Here is a 16,913-nt window from a genome sequence, read left to right as displayed (position 1 = left end):
ATCCCCAGTGGGAGGTGTGCAGGAGGCAGCTGATCGATGTTTCTCTCTCATCGATGTTTCTAACTTTCTATCTCTCTCCCTTCCTCTCTGTAAAAAAATCAATAAAATATATTAAAAAAATATATATATATAAATAAATAAAAATAAAGAAATACCGGGAGAAAAAAACAACTTTCTTTGCAAATGTGCATCTGAAATAACACTCAAGGCTCTACCAGGATGAAAGTACAAAATGTGATAAAGTAGATTCACATATTCAACAAATACTGACTGTGCAACTTTACATCAGTCACTGTATTAAACATTTCCTACAAGGCTGAGCAAGTGAACTCTCAATATCCCTTCTGGCCCTATGACTGCAGCCACTCAGGTCATGCTCATAAGACTGAACAGCAAACAAGCCAAACAGAATCAGTGATATATTCATGTTAGTATCACATCAGAATCACAATCTCTCATTTAGATTATCATAGAAACGTAGCATAGAGAATCACAATAATGGGTTGAAAGACATGGATAAAAGACACTTGTGACTTGTACGAAAAGTCCATCAGTCTGCTCTTTATGAAGTATAACACTTTATACCCAGTGAATTCACTGATAAACCTAGAAATGTTATAAATTTCCTTTCACTGGCCAAAAATGGTCAGCTCCTCCTCTGTAGTTTCTAAAAACTTTATTAAGTTAAAGTAATGTATAGTGCTGAAGATTAAAATAATTCTGAAATGGAAAATATTACCTGATCTAAGAGGTCAAGTCGGTTGACGTAAGCTCTTTCTGTAAGCAACAGTTCATTGGCTATGTTGTGAAGTTTTTGCTCATTTGTCTCCTACAAATAGAACAGATATGCACATATTAGGAAATAAAGCTTGGACAATATTTCTCAAGTAATAAACTCCTCATCGAATGGTTTGATTAAAACAGTTTTCTCAAGCTTCTCAAGTACCCAATTCCTTTCAGCCATCGAGGAACATCCAACCAGAAAGTGAGAAAATTAGAAATGGGCAATTTGCTAGATATAATGTGTAACAACTTTTTTTTTAAAAAAAAGGATGGTTTATTGATTTTTAGAGAGAGAATGGGAGAAGAGAGAGACATCGATGTGAGAGAGCAACATCGGTCAACTGCGTCCTGCACACCCCCTGCTAGGGATTGAGCCCGAACCCGAGGATGTGCCCTTGTGTGGAATCGAAGTGGCAATCTCCAGGTTCACAGTGATGCCCAACCAACTGAACCACACCAGTCAGGGCCGGTAACAACTTCTCCTGTGATGCCTGTAGCAGTCAGTTACCACTATCACCCATCTTTGCCTTGAAACATCTTTTAAGTTTTCCGGTTCCCAGACACAATACTTTTCTTGTTTTTCCCCCACCTCTCTTTGGAAATGATTTCATCATTCTCTCAGTCATCTTCTCTAATTGTCAGCTTTATGCACAGAACTTTTTGCCCTTGCAAAAAAAACATTTCATTGTGGAAAATTTCAATCTATAATAATAAAAGGGTAATATGCTAATTAGACTGGACATCATTCCGGACGAAGTCTGGGCCGGAGGGAAGCCTGGGTCCTGGGTGCCAGCAGGGTAATATGCTAATTAGACTGGACATCATTTCGGACGAAGTCGGGGCCGGAGGGAAGCCTGGGTCCTGGGCGCCAGCGGGAAACCAGTGCCAGCAGCTGGGGGAAGGAAGGCCTACTCTTGCATGAATTTCATGCATCAGGCCTCTAGTCATATATAAAAGTAGAGGAAAGAGTAAAATGAACCTCCATGTGTCCATTGTGGAGATTCCATAGTCATCAATTCATTGTTAATCTTGTTTAATCTATGCAGCTGGGGGAAGGAAGGCCTGCTCTTGCATGAATTTTATGCATCAGGCCTCTAGTCATATATAAAAGTAGAGAAAAGAGTAAAATGAACCTCCATGTGTCCATTGCGGAGATTCCATAGTCATCAACTCATTGTTAATCTTGTTTAATCTATACCACCTACCTTCTTCTACCCATTTTGTTTTTTGAGAGAGAGAGAAACATCAATCAGTTGCCTTCCATATGTACACCAACTGGGGATCAAACCCATGACCTGGGTATGTACCCTGACCTGGAATCGAACCATCACCTTTTGGTATACAGCATGATACTCCAACCAACTGAGCCACACTGGCTGGGGCCTTTTATCCATATTTTAAAATTAAACCCACACTTTATTATTATTATTTTTAAAGAAGAAAGGGGAAATGGGGTATTAAATTTCAGAAGTGAGAATGGGTGATTTATAGGTAGTTGAGGGAGAGGGGAACATACACGGCAGGCAAATTCTTTTCGTTCACATTCCTTTTATTTTTTTAAACATATTTTTATTGATTTCAAAGAGGAAGAGAGAGGGAAAGACTGAAACGTCAATGATGAAAGAGAATCATTGATCGGCTGCCTCCTGCATGCCCCCCACTGTGGATTGAGCCCACAACCCAGGCATATGCCCTTGACTGGAAGCGAACCCAGGAGCCTTCAGCCCACAGGCCCACTGAGCCAAATTGGCTAGGGCTCAAATTCTTTAAAAAAATATATTTTTTCATTGATTTTTAGAAAGAAGGGAAGGGAGTGGGGGAGAGAAAGAGAAACATCGATCAGCTGCCTCCTGCACACCCCCCACCAGGGATCGCACCAGCAACCTGGGCATGTGCCTTAACTGGGAATCAAACCAGCAACGTTTTGGTGCACTGGACATGCCCAATCAACTGGGCCATACGGGCCAGGGCAGATATTTACTTAAATATATCTGTGTAGACCCCTGCTAGTTCCATGAGGATAGGAACAGTTTTTTCCTTATTAACTATCTCCTGCGTCTACCACATGCTCCAATAAAATATTGACACGCAATAAAATATTTTAAGTTTCACATACCTAACTATTGTTGGACACTTACTACCACTTTGACATAGTGTTAATGTAAAAGTAAACTCATCTTTTCTGGAAAACACCATCTCCAAACTTTACCATCTTGGCAATGGTGCCATCTCTTTCTGGTTATCTGTCTTTGGCATCTTGAATTACTTTAAACTTAGTTCCCTACCACAAAACCCAGTCAGCTACCAACTCCTCTCATGCCATTATGTCTTTCTGTTTATTTCTCTCTCTCTCTTTTTGCTATTATGTCTTTAGCATCCATCCCTTAAGTTTTCATCGCTGCTACCCTGTTTTTCTCAAGATCAGGCCAATCAATAGTTGCCAAATGCTCTGATTCCACTATTTTTGGCTCTAACCCACCTTGTTTCTGCCGTATGAAGAGTGTTTCTAAAACTCCACTTTGCCCAGGTAACCCTACTTTCCACAGAAAGAGAAGCCTTCAAGAGTCCTCTCCTCAATGACAGGATAAAATCCAGATTCTGGGTACCATTCAGGGTTGTTCAAACCTGGTCACTTCCTCAAACTTCTCTCTCACTGTATCTTCACAGGCACACTTTCCCCCAAGCACACTAATCTATCCACCTTCATCGAAACATGTCCCCAGCCATCCCCAAACCTTTCTTTTATCCCCTCTGTCTGGCACATGCTCTCGCTGTACCTCTGTAGGTGTTTAAGACTTATCTTCCTTTTGATGGCCGGCTGAATTTCCAGCCCTTGTCTATGGAGTCTTCTTTAACTATCCAAAGCCCTTCGGCTTGGTCCTATTAAAACACATTTTATATTTTATACCTAAAATATGTTTTTTATTTAGAAAGTTCTACCTACTTTTCTGAGATACCCTTTCACTCTAGGAAAGTATTAAGTATAACAAAGGTTTAGTAAAAACTCTAGTACCAAAACAGACCAAAGTATATTTTAACCAGGGTTTAATTTGTGTAAATGTTATATTTTTAAACTGTATAAAATACTATTAAGCTGTAAGAATGCTTCACTGTATTCAACATATAGGACAACTACTTACGTTTTATAGGCAGCATCTATTCTAATGTGGAAAATGACCAAGCTGCTTCTTACAGCAGTACTGAGCTGAGGTATTTTTATGTGAAGTCTTTAGGTAAAGTAACTAATACTGTTTAAATAATTTGTGGTCCCAGAAATACTGAAATAACAACTATGTAGTCAGCAAATCCCCCAACTAGTCAAGGTTTTGTTTTAACTTAATAAATTTAGGGTAAAGCACTAGCATTGTTACTTACCTGCCTGGTATCCTTTCCCCCCATTTTTTTAAAAATCCTCACCTAAGTATATTTTCCCATTGATATTTAGAGAAAGTGGAAGAAAGAAGGAAAGACAGAGATAAACATCAATGTGCGAGAAACACATTAACTGGTTGCCTCTTGCACGTGCCCCGACCAGGGCCTGGGCTGGAGAGGAGCCTGCAACCAAGGTACATGCCCTTGACCAAAATCGAACCCAGGACCCTTTGGTCCACAGGCCAACACTCTATCCACTGAGCAAAACTGGCTAGGCCTCCCCCAATTTCTTAATGGTATCCAGACTTGGTTCACGTAACTCACCACTATGTAGCCTTTCTTTTTGGGGAAGTAACCACTGTCCTCCCAGATTAAAAGGGGGGCCCTTATTGGTGTAACAATAACGGGTACACAGTGATTGGTTCAGGAAACAAGGAGACATGAGGAAATGTGTACAGCAGAGGGGAAGAGGAGGTTCCCTACTCTTAAAGGAAGAACCACGAAAAAAGCGCTCTCCCTTTGCTGCTCCATGTAAATGTGGGACCTATGTAGGCTTCAGTGTTGAGCAGCCATTCCATAACCACAGAGGTGAAGCCAATAAAAGTCGCCATTGTTTAAGCCAGGTCGAGTGTTATTGTTGTTATCTGTAGCATTCTGATTAATACAGAAAACAGATACTATGAAACAGATGCAATATATTCCATGAAATTTAAAAACTTTCAAGTAATTTTTAAACAATTACTACTTATAGAGAAAGTAAAATACTTAATGACCTAAAAATGTGACTTTGAAACTGTTACTAAGTGAACACAAATACACATTAAATACATAAGAAATCTGTCAACATTTCAGGGAAAGATAAAGCTCTATGTTATTCCACACACAGGAAATAGTGATCTGCATCAATACTACAAGATATTTGTGTTTGCTTTGTTTTTTTAAAGCCAGATTTATTGATATAATGTACAAGTGATAGTAAAACTGACCCTTTTGGTATAAAGTTTTAGTTTTGACAAATGCTTGTCATCATGTCACCACCACCCCAATCAAGGTGCAGAACACTTCCATCGACCTCATCTCAAGTCTCTTTGTACATCATTAGATTCCTTGTTCGTTTATTTTGATTTTTAGATCCAATTGTTGATATGTATTTATTGCCATTTTATTGTTCATACTTTTCCTCCTCCTCCTCCTTCCTCTTCTTAAAGAATACCCTTCAACATTTCATGTAATACTGGTTTGGTGGTGATGAACTTCTTTAGTTTTATTCTAATAGTAGCAATGTATCTTTTTGATTTGCATTCTTTTATATGTTCTAGTTCTGACAAATATCTTAAAAAAAAAAGATCCTGCAGCATGTGTGCTATAATAAAATAATGTGTCTTTTATTTGTCAGAATCCATTAACCAACAGGCCAGACTGTCTATTATTGCCACGAAATGAAGCCACCCCTGAAGTCTTCCACATCCTATGGGATCCTAGGACACTTATATGCAACAATCTTTTGCTGACTGCAAATCTTATTTTAGCTGAACATGGCAAATTGTGGGTATCCTGGTAATATTTTGCAAAATCCAAGGGGATAACAGCAGTTATTAACAAAAGCTATGTTCCTTCCACACAGATGGTCTTCTAACGTTAGGTCCCTTACCTTGCCAACACTAACACAAAGATAAGCAAAAGTAAGCTTGCTGATGGGTTTAATCACTCACGTAGGTTTGTGAAAAATTACTAGGGATTTTGTGGTTGAGGTCAGGAAATCACTGACTCAGTGGAGCCTTGTTTTAGGTCAATCAAAACAACAATAATAATGCCACTGTAAAACTATCTAATCCTTACAACGTCTTTGTAAAATAGATACCATTACTATTCTTATTTTACAGGCAGTACCATACACAGAACAAAACAAAATCCCCAAGCTCAAAGAGATCTGGGAAACTTGCCCAAGGTCACTCGGTTAGAAGGTAACTGAATCAGATTCTTATCTGTGGTATGTGATTTTAAGTAACTATTCACTAAAAGTTGGCTCTCACTCTAACCTTTCTTTGCAACAGAAAAACAAAAACAAAGCTGCATTAGTGCCTACAAGTGAACAGACTAACAAAATACTCTATCCACTTAAAAATGGAATACGGTACCTACTACACATTTTAATTTGTTATTTTTTCAATAAAAATTCTACTCAGCCCTGGCTGGTGTGGCCCAATGAATAGAGTGTTGGCCCAAGTGTTGAAGGGTCTGGGGTTCGATTCCTGGTCAAGGGCACATACCTGGGTTGCAGGTTCAATCCCCAGCCCCTGTTAGGGTATGTGTGGGAGGAAACCATTCAATGTCTCTCTCACATCAATGTTTTTTCCTCTCTCTCTCTCTACCTCTTTCCTTTCCTCCCTTCCACTTTCTCTAAAAATCAATGGAAAAATACATCCTCTGGTTAGGATTAACAACAACAACAACAAAATTCTACTTAAGGCTGACTTTTCAGCATTTTAGTACTAATTATCAGGTATAAAAATTCATATTTCATGTAATAATATAATGGTTTCTGATTTTAAAAATTAATTTAGTTACTAAAATTAGTTTAGTTACTAAAACTCATCTGTGAGTACCTTTAGGGAGAAATATACAATCCCTCTGCATGCATGGGGTTCTTATTATTCTATCAGACTTATGCTAAAATAACGGACAAAGTAGTTATAAAATTGTTGGTACATTGGGGCTGTAGCCTGATTTTTTTAAAAATAGTTAAATAGGTAAAGTTATATAATATTGATTCTTATTGTTTTCCACTTCCAAAGTATATAACCCCTACTTTGTGCTTAGCACTTTACTAAGAAGTCTTGTGATTTATTCTTGTGACTCCTTGGGAAACAATAATAGTTACACAATACTGATTAAGAAGTAATCCTATCAGATTCTATTGGAAGCTAACACACAGGCTTGACTTTTCAAAATAATGATAAATATGTTATTTTAGAAGCATCTTACTTTTGATATCTCTCTATACAATATACTTGCATATTGAAAGCTGATTCTCAGAGTATTATTGCCTCAAACAAAAATACACTAGAGTAGCCCTGGCTGGTGTGGCTCAGTGATTGGAGTCCTGTCCTGTGCACCTAAGGGTCTCAGGTCCGATTCCCAGTCAAGAGAACATACCTGGGTTGCATTGGGGTGCACGTGGGAGGCACATAGGTGTCTCTCTCTCCCTCTCTCTCTCTCTCTCTCTCTCTCTCCCTCCCTCCCTCCCTCCCTCCTCCCTTTCCCTCTTCTAGAAAAAAAAAGTCAATGAAAAAAAGATCCTCAGGTGAGGATTAATAACAACAACAAAAATGCATTTGAGTATATGTCAAGTACCAGATCTGAAAAAATAAGATACACTCTTCTTATAAGCATAGACCAACCAATTTACTCTTCTCTGCTGCCCTTCGACTTCTCTCTGCTCACTGCACTGCCAAGGCTATTACTGTGTACTCTCACACCTCCAGTAACCTTTCCCAGAGATCTGCTCCATTCTCAATGGGGTTAGGTTCAACCTTGTTATCAGTCACCGTACCTGCTGGCTCATGAGTGTGCTCCAGGGTCAGTTCTGCCTCCTTAGTTGCAGATGTCACCGGCTCCTATAGTTCTTTTCAGACCTTTGACATGGCTGTGTATGGCAGGAGCTGGACAAAGAGCTCCCTCCCACTACAGTTCACAGAGTTCACTAATTGGATAGGCAGAAAATGCGTGTGTGGAGCCAGTGAGTCATTCTTCAAATCGTAGTGCCATACCCCCTGTCATATGCCTCAAAAACACCAAGTGGGGGAATAGATATTGCAGAGAGATTTTGTAAATGATAATGAACAATTACAGTTTCCTGAAAGATGTTATAGGGACAAAATCTTCGTTTATTATTATTGTTTACTTTTATTTTATTATTTTGTTAATCCTCACCCAAGGATATTTTTTTCCATTGATTCTTAGAGAGAGTGGAAGGGAGGGAGGAGGGAGAGAGACACACAGAGAGAGGAACACCCTGTGAAAAAGACACATCGATCAGTTGCCTCCCACACACTAACCAGGGCCGGGAATCAAACCCAAGACTCTTCGGTACATGGGCTGGTGCTCTCACCACTGAACAACACCAGCCAGGGCCAATTTAAAAAAAAATGAATCAGATGTTGGCATCATGCTTTATAACTCTTCAATACATGTTATCATGTGATTTCATTTTAAGTAGAATTTTTTTCTAAAAGCATTGACTCAAATCTACTAAAAGTTATTACAGCCTTTTCCACATATTAATGGGAAGTAATATTAAAAACAATCTATAATAATAAAAGCATAATATGCTAATTAGACCAGACAGCTGGACAACCTTCTGGATGAAGCTGGGGCTGCGAGGGCCAAGGCAAGTCGCCGAGGCTGCGAGGGTCAATCCCCTTGCATGAATTTCGTGCAACAGGCCTCTAGTATGTCTATAAATTATTAGGTTTTTAGAGGACCAGAATGACTATTTCTTGATCTTGGGAGTTTCTGCCCAAATCTGCTGTCAGTTAATTATATTCTCCATGGAGTAGGAAGATGTGGCTTTGTATAGGTACACATATCTCTGTGTTCCTAGAAGTCCATTCTCTCATAACAAGATGAGTCAACGTAAGGGAATAAACACTTGATTTTGTACCACAAATCAGGAGATGCATCAAAATTTTGACGTCATTTTTCAGGTACTTCCAGACATCAAAGTCTTCCATCTGGCTCAAAAGTAAGTGATTGAGCCCACAGTCAAATCCAGGTCTGTGAAAACAAAGTTCTTGCTCTGTTACAACCTTTTAACTAAAAGAACTTCCTCTGGATTTGGGGAATAAGAGAATGAAAAGGTAACGGAATAAAAACACAGATTTTGTGCTCAATTAAGATCAGGTAATAATCCCCTAAGTAAGGTCATGTGGTCTCATGGAAGATTTGTAATCGGCAAGAAATGTATCACCAGGTTCACATTACAAGAAAAAGAGAATACCCACTGGGACACCCAGACATTACTCCTGTCCCAGTGCTTCATAAGGTAGTGTCACAAACATAATCAGGCTATTTTAGCATGATCTTCAAGAAGCTTTGAGAGCAAAGTCTACACCTGCTTTGGACCCAGCACCAATGCTTTTCCAATCTTATGTCCTCTACACACAGTTGCAGCAGAAACAAACAAACAAAACAAAACCAAAAAAAAAAGGAGAAGAGGTGTGTGTGTGAGAGCTTTTAATCTGAAGGTTATAATGACATTTTTTTGAGGTAAGCAGGGGAGGAGGGAGAAACAGCTTGCACTGACAAGGGCAATTTGGTTACTTGCGTCAGATCAGACAGGAAGTAAGTGGTAGCAAAAAGAGAACTCTGCTCTTATACTCAACTTAGTCTACATTAGACTAAACGGTCCTTTGGGTTTTGCAGAAATTAAAGATCAGACACCAAGAAGAATTGAATAAATACAATCAATAACTGAATTAACCTATCCTAAGTCTAGGCAGAACATCAAAGAAATTAGGTCATTTATAAATATTTCTTATAATAATTCCCAGGAGTTAAAACCTTGTACATATTTATAAATGAGTGCCTTATGTGGTAATAGGCTACGGTTTTTAGGCAAGAAAAACAAAACATAGAAAACCTAAGTTAAAAAGGAAGAGGCATGCAAACTTATATTTGTGCAGCCCACAGGAGTACCTCAATTTATTTATTTATTATTTTTTAAAAATATATTTTATTGATTTTTTACAGAGAGGAAGGGAGAGGGACAGAGAGTCAGAAACATCGATGAGAGAGAAACATCGATCAGCCGCCTCCTGCACATCCCCCACCGGGGATGTGCCCGCAACCCAGGCACATGCCCTCGACCGGAATCGAACCCGGGACCTCTCAGTCCGCAGGCCGATGCTCCATCCACTGAGCCAAACCGGTTTCGGCATGAGTACCTCAATTTAAATCGGAAATGATAGCAGGTGCTGGGATATTCACCAGGCAGGATATGTCGAATTCTGGATCTACTGAGGGACATCTCTGGTCATGGGTCTATTCATCTTGACTTACAAATGGGAAACAGGATTTTATTTTATGTTTAATTTAACAAACACATAGCTCATATTGTGTTTCAAGGCACTGTTCTAAGTCCTTTACAACGATTAAATGACCTAGGCCTTATTACAATGTTATGAGGTAGTAGGTATTATTATCTCCATTTCATAGATGAGGAAAAACTGGGTTCAGAGAGGTTGAGTGACCTGCTCCAGGTCATTCAGCTCAAGGTCATTTGGCTGATAAGTGGCTGAGTTGGTATTCAAACCTAGAGTCTGGCTCTTGATCCTATCTTCCTGACCACCAGGTATTGTTTTCTTTTCCTTTTTGTAAGACCCATTGTTTTTGTTTTTGAAAGCCACATCCAACTGCTATGTTTTCAAGATCTGACCTTTCCATTCCTCTCACACCCACACTAAACTGGACCTACATGTGCATCGTGATCTTGATGTACCTGACTGTCCCAAATCTGGTTCATGGCAACCCCCATCCCTGACTCGGTTATTCCCATGCTCTTAGCACTGCTGAGTAGCTGACCCTGGTTCGCTCCCACTCCAGGTTTGCTGCTTCTCTTTCTTGAGTTCCAGGTGTAAGCACTGCTGGAAAGACTGCTGACTGGTCCTTCCATCTTTGACCTGGACCTTCAAAGTCATAGTCATACGTTATCACAGGAGCCAACCTTCTCCACTGTCCTCAAGCTCCAAGCCTCATCCCTTGAGGTCATCTCACTAGCTTCTACAGGTGCTTCCCAAATCAACACATCTAACATCAAGCCTTGGTACCACCTCTCTTCGTACCTCACTGAGTCCCAGGTCTGCCTGGCTTCTCCACTTCTGCTCACAACAGGGAATTCAGCCTCTCCACTATGCTCCAGAACCTTAGCTTACCTTGGAATTCTCCTTTCCCCTTCACCTCATGATATCTTAAGTAATGGTCATGTTGGGGTCCAACCCCAGCAGGTCCAGGGGTCCCCAAAGGTGTGGACGGAGTCGGCGAAGAAGGAATGACACGGAAACAGCGTTCAGTTGATCAGCAGCCTAGCCAGGATCTCTAGCCAGGATCTCCAGCCAAGTCTTGTTATCTGTATTTATACCAGCTGATTTTTTTTAAAAAATATTTTATTGATTTTTTACAGAGAGGAAGGGAGAGGGAGAGAGAGTTAGAAACATTGATGGGAGAGAAACATCGATCAGCTGCCTCCTGCACACCCCCTACTGGGGATATATCCGCAACCAAGGTATATGCCCTTGACCGGAATCGAACCTGGGACCCTTCAGTCTGCAGGCTGATGCTCTATCCACTGAGTCAAACCGGCTAGGTCTATACCAGTTGATTTTATTTATTTATTTATTTTTTTTACAGAAATCCTTTAATTTTCTTTATTTCACACATTAAAAAATGAAACACACTATACAAATGGTTTTCAGAGCAGATTACACGCGGGTCCATTCAGACTCCTCTCAAAGTGTGGCCGACACTCAGTGCTGCTGAGACGGAGGCAGCTGTTAGCACGTAGCCGATGTATTGATGAGGGATGCAGTAGCATGCAGCCCTCAGCATGACGGTTCATTCCCCTCTGTTCTTAAATTAGGTTAAATGGCGTCGGTGTCCATATTTACAGACTTGAAATGTATCGATCCTGAGCAGTTCTGATGTACATCTGAGACCGGCTGCTGGGAGTCTTGGTCTCAGTTTAAAAAGGGAGGCCAGTGGTGCAGGCAGCTGCTAGGAACTGGTCGTCATCCTGCCCACCAGGAACATTGGCCGCGGTGGCACAGTCAGACCCTCTACAAGGGTTAAGCCAAGTAACTGTAGGTGTCCTTTTCACCATCAACTCGCTCCAAATATTCTTTCTCGATCAGAATATCAATGCATTTCTTGATGACCGGGACCCGTGGCTTGAACCGTGAGGACAGCTGAGTGAGCACCTCCCCAAGCAGCTGCTGGTGCTTCAGGACCTTCCGCATCTTCATGATCCTCACAATCCCAGCCTGGATCAGCAGTTTCCGGTCCTCTTCAATATTTTTGTGTGTAGTTTCTTGTTCCTGCTTCTGTTCGGTTTTCATTGGCACATTGATGTTAACCCTTAATTTCTTATTTTTATAACCAAGATATAATTTTATCAAGGTATCTGGCTTCAATTCCACCTCATCAACATTTGCATTTTCATCTTCCAAGACCAATAACTTCGACTTCAATAAAATCTGTAGGACTTGTGCCAAAATGTCCATTTTGATTTGAGTGCTGTCCGTCAGCTGCTGCACCACGTAAACATCTTCTGTGTTGTATTGAAGCAGGATTGCCATCTGGAATGTAGATGCCTGCAAAGTGTATCTGTTCTTGAAGCAGTTTGTGACCAGCTCTCCTTTGGAGAGTTGGTACAACCACGTCAGCTTCCTGCCGCTATGACGACTAGCGTAGAAAGCAGTGAATCGCTGGTAGCTACGTTCCAGCTCTGACGGCAAGGCGAACGTGCAGGACTGCTGGAAGGGCCACGAGCCGGAGCTCGGCACCTGGATACTGAAGTCCAAGTCCAGTGGCTCTGAATTTGTCAGGTGCTTTTTGAACTGTTCGTTTAGATCTTTGCTCACGCCAACGTCCTGAAACATCCGCTGAAGTTTAGAGGTATACTCATACCCACATGCTTGCTTTAATTTGGAGATCATGCTTGCTTCGGCATCATCACTCGCACTGTTCTGGTGCACGAGTCTTTTGGCCAGCATCTTCGCATAGAACTTCTGGAACACATCCTTGTCCTCTATGTACTTGAAGACAACCATCGCTTGATTGAGTGTATCTTCTAGTTCTGCTTCTTCTGGGTTCTTGGAACTCTTCTTCAACAAGGAGTCACAGTATCGAGCCAGCAATTCGGGGGACTTACTGGACGACTGAGCCATCTTGGTGACAGCATTGTTGTTTATGAAGCGCCCACAAGCCTTGTCCAGGGCGGCCACGAAGCCCACGTTGTTATTGAATGCTGACATGACCAGGGCGTTGTACTTTTTATGAACATCCAGCACTGTCTGCACGTACATTTTGGGATCCTTGTGTAGGGAAACAAACAAAAGATGGTCACTGGGGATTAAATTGATATACTTCTTCAATGTTAATGAGTAAGATCAAGAAATAGTTTTGGTTCCATTATCAAAACACATAGGGCATTTTCTTTATGGATATAGTAAAATATACTCCCCACATCTGAAATTAAATACTAATTTCAAGCTTGTATGAAAAACAGAGTGATTTTTAAAATTATTTGAAAAGTCAAAGGGATCACAGAAAACAACATTATCAAAGGGATAGCTTTGCTTGCCACTTTTTGTTGTTAACAATTCACATTCTGGACTCTGGGCTGGGGAGAGCAATCGGCCAGTTACTGAGAAGTCAGCTGGCAGGCGGTGCTGAGGAATGCAGGGTTCAGGGTGGGGGCCGGACCTGGCAGTGAGGGCTGACTTGCTCACTGACCAAACAGAAGACTCTATGGACTAATCAAGGGAACTAGGAGGAGAAAGACCAGAGCCTGGGAGACAGGCAGGCAGTTGGAGTCTATAGACAGAGAAACATTATACTGGGAACAGAATGGAAAGGTCAGACACGGGATTCTGGAGCGATGCAGAAGGAAAGTAGACAGGCCCAAGTGATGATAAGAACAGAGCAGCTGATGCTGAGGGACGGTCACAGTCCCCCCATGAGGTTGGTCCTATCTATATCCCCATTTTACAGATGAAGAAACTAAGTCACGGTTAAGCATCTGGTTAAGGCATTAACTGGTGGCAGAATCAGGCTGGAACCCAGGGAGCCCAACTCCCAAATCAGCATCTCCTCCAGGGCTCTGCTGGGAGACACGTGGGGGACAAGTCGGAGGACAGGAGAGGCTGGTGCTGAGGCTGAGCCTGGGCAGGAGAGGCCTGAGGGGCAGGGAGCTTAACTGGTTTTCAATTTCCTGACAGATATTAATCGTGAGAATTCAGGAATGAGAAACCAGAATTCCCCAAATTTTAACTATTCTGCATTTTTGTAATGATTTGCTTGTTTTTCAATAGTAATAAATAAACATTAAGAGCAAATCCCTGTTCTGTGATAAACTTACAGTAAGAGTTTCAGAGGTTTTCTATTATAATAAAAATGCAAGGTTCACTGTTACTATGAACAAATGTATTGTGACAAGATTAATCTCAATATGTACAGTGGCCTCTATCTGATACAGACATTTGAGAAGAGAACATATTAAAAGGGAACATACACAAAATAATTGCATACACAAAAATCATGTGAGGTATTAGAAGCTACTACCACATGTATTTACTACTTAAACGTTGTCTATCTTATAAAGCAGCAGCATTAACTACCCCATGTGCTCATCTTACTCTTGTTTGATGACAACTATTCCAGACATGGAAAAACATCCTCCATTCACAGAGCACCTCCCAAAACACCTTCCGGTGGGCACACATTGCACTCCATGTTTCTTTAACCTGAAAATAGTGCCTGTTGGACTCACTTTTGGTTTTGCTTTGAAATTACTAATGCTTTTGCCAATTCAGATTTTAGATCGCTTTCTGAGTTAATGTCTATTTATTTTACAACATTCACATATTTTATTTTTTGCATTTTTTGTTATTTACAAAGAACTTTATCCTACAGCAAGTATCCAAATACTAGCATTATTAAGGGGAGCAAACATATTAAGAACAGTATGCTATATAAGCCAGGTCCCTTGAAACATATGCTGTGCAGATGTTTCTTTCCTGCAGCGACTGTGTCAAGCAGCAAGGATGGACCGGCTTCCGGCAGGTCATTTATCTTAATCCTCCTTCTCAACTGTTAGTTTCCTCATTGTATTCACTGTAGTACCTTGCACCCAGTATAAGTACAATATAAATGCACTCAATTTCATTTAATTACCCAGGTTCACTGAGCCAGTGGGCTGTACTATCCCTGGGAAGGTCTAGGGCTCCAGGTTAGCTGGAGTTCCATATTCTAAATGATGACTGTCCTCATAGGCTCACCAATAACCCCACGTGTTCTACCCTCTCAAGCTCATTGGTTCTCACAACATCATTGTCTCTTCTTCTTTTTTCTTCTGTTAATTCACTGTGTTCCTCTTTTGATTGTTTGTGCTTTTAGGGCTTGGTCCTTGGCCTTTTCTCTGTTCCTACATATTTTATGTTGGCAATATTAATCACGCCCTTGTATACAGAATATCTCCAGAATATTCCACTTTTGTTTTAGACATTTTCACCTGGACAAGATGAAGTCCTTCAAAGTCAGTATGTCTAAATCCAATTTATTTTTTGCCCCAATATATGTCGCTCCTTTTATTTCCTTGAAGTTCAATAATGGTATACCACCTGCCGCCCATTCAAGCTAGGAGTTGAATATGACTCATTCCCCACATCCAGTTACCGGATCCTCAGAAATCTCTCTTCCTGGTCCTAACCCATCGCAGCAGCGAGGATCTCATCCTCTCACACCTGGAATACTGACGTTGCTGTTATGTGTCCTGCTCCATCTGTTTTTCCTTTCATCTGACTCATTTTTCTAAAACCCACAGGTATAAACTCATGTCACTTCCATGCTTTAATTGTCTCTGAGGCCAGTGAGTACCAAGCTTATGGAAAGTTTGAAATAACATGGGGGGAAAAACCCTTTGCTTCATCCAACAAAACAGGATGCAGAGTGACCATACATTATGCTATTGAATATAGTCTTAAAATAATCGGCTCAGAAAAACCAAGATGGAATGTTAAACATCAAAGCAGTTCTCTCTGGGTGGTAGAACTATGGGTGCTTTGTGTATTTTCTTTGCTGCATTTTATTGACTGTCTATGAGAATTATTTTTTAGTTAGACTTTCAAAAATCTTTTTTTATAACAGGAGATGACATATAACTGGTAATAAGAATTCTCCATTGTCCTAGGGGGAGAGAAAATACAACTTAGGCAATGCAAACCCATTTCGATTTGTCCTTAGCTTACATTCTCTTTTGAAGCCTCTCCCTCTACCCCTACACTCATTTCTCTAGCCCTCTGGCCTATTATTATGAGGCCAGAAATACCCCAATTATGGCACCCACTTTCTTGCCTCTATTCATTCCTCACGCTTTCCTTCTGCCTAGACACATTCAACACCTTCTTCCTTTCTGGTCTGGATCACCCAGCAACCTCCCACTCTTTCTTCAAGCCCAATTCAATTGCTTCTCCACAGCCTGCCCCTCATCTAGCCCTCCTCCAGGCACCTTTGTTTCTTCATCTGTGTTTCCAAAGCGTGTATACACTGAGTGGCCAGATTATTATGACCACCCCATCAGTACTTCGTTGGGCCACCTTTTGCCTTCAATACTGCGGCGATTCTTCTTGGCATTGACTCCACGAGATGTTGAAAGGTGATGCGAGGAATCTGACACCATGCCTGATGAATAGCACTGTCCAGTTCCTGTGAGATTTGATGGTTGTGGAACCAGCTGCCTGATGGCTCTTTTAACTTCGTCCCACAAATGCTCAATTGGATTGAGATCTGGTGATTGTGGGGGCCACCTAAGCAAGGTAAAGTCTCCCTCATGTTCTTGAAACCACTCCTGCACAATACAAGCACAGTGGCATGGCACATTGTCTTGTTGGAAGAAGCCATCTCCATTGGGATACGCCATCAACATGATAGGATGAAGTTGATCAACAATGATACTTAGGTATGTTGTGCTATTCAGACATTGT

The 16,913-nt window shown here is 40.9% G+C and overlaps 1 protein-coding gene and 1 pseudogene across 1 annotated transcript in view; both read right to left on the bottom strand.

The window, feature by feature from the left end:
* The window catches only part of FGD4 (FYVE, RhoGEF and PH domain containing 4), a 109,479-nt gene that overhangs the window by 33,123 nt on the left and 59,443 nt on the right, over positions 1-16,913 (bottom strand). The window contains exon 5 of the mRNA XM_014539219.1: positions 740-829. Within this exon, the coding sequence (XP_014394705.1) occupies positions 740-829 (90 nt within the window). The remainder of the gene's footprint in view (positions 1-739; positions 830-16,913) is intronic.
* On the bottom strand, positions 11,565-13,310 carry LOC102262478 (annotated as a pseudogene).

Source organism: Myotis brandtii, unplaced genomic scaffold (genome assembly GCF_000412655.1).
Source record: "Myotis brandtii unplaced genomic scaffold, ASM41265v1 scaffold209, whole genome shotgun sequence".
In the NCBI taxonomy this organism is placed as follows: domain Eukaryota; kingdom Metazoa; phylum Chordata; class Mammalia; order Chiroptera; family Vespertilionidae; genus Myotis; species Myotis brandtii.
Note: the sequence above shows the minus strand (reverse complement) of the source record. Positions and strands in the feature narration are given on the sequence as shown.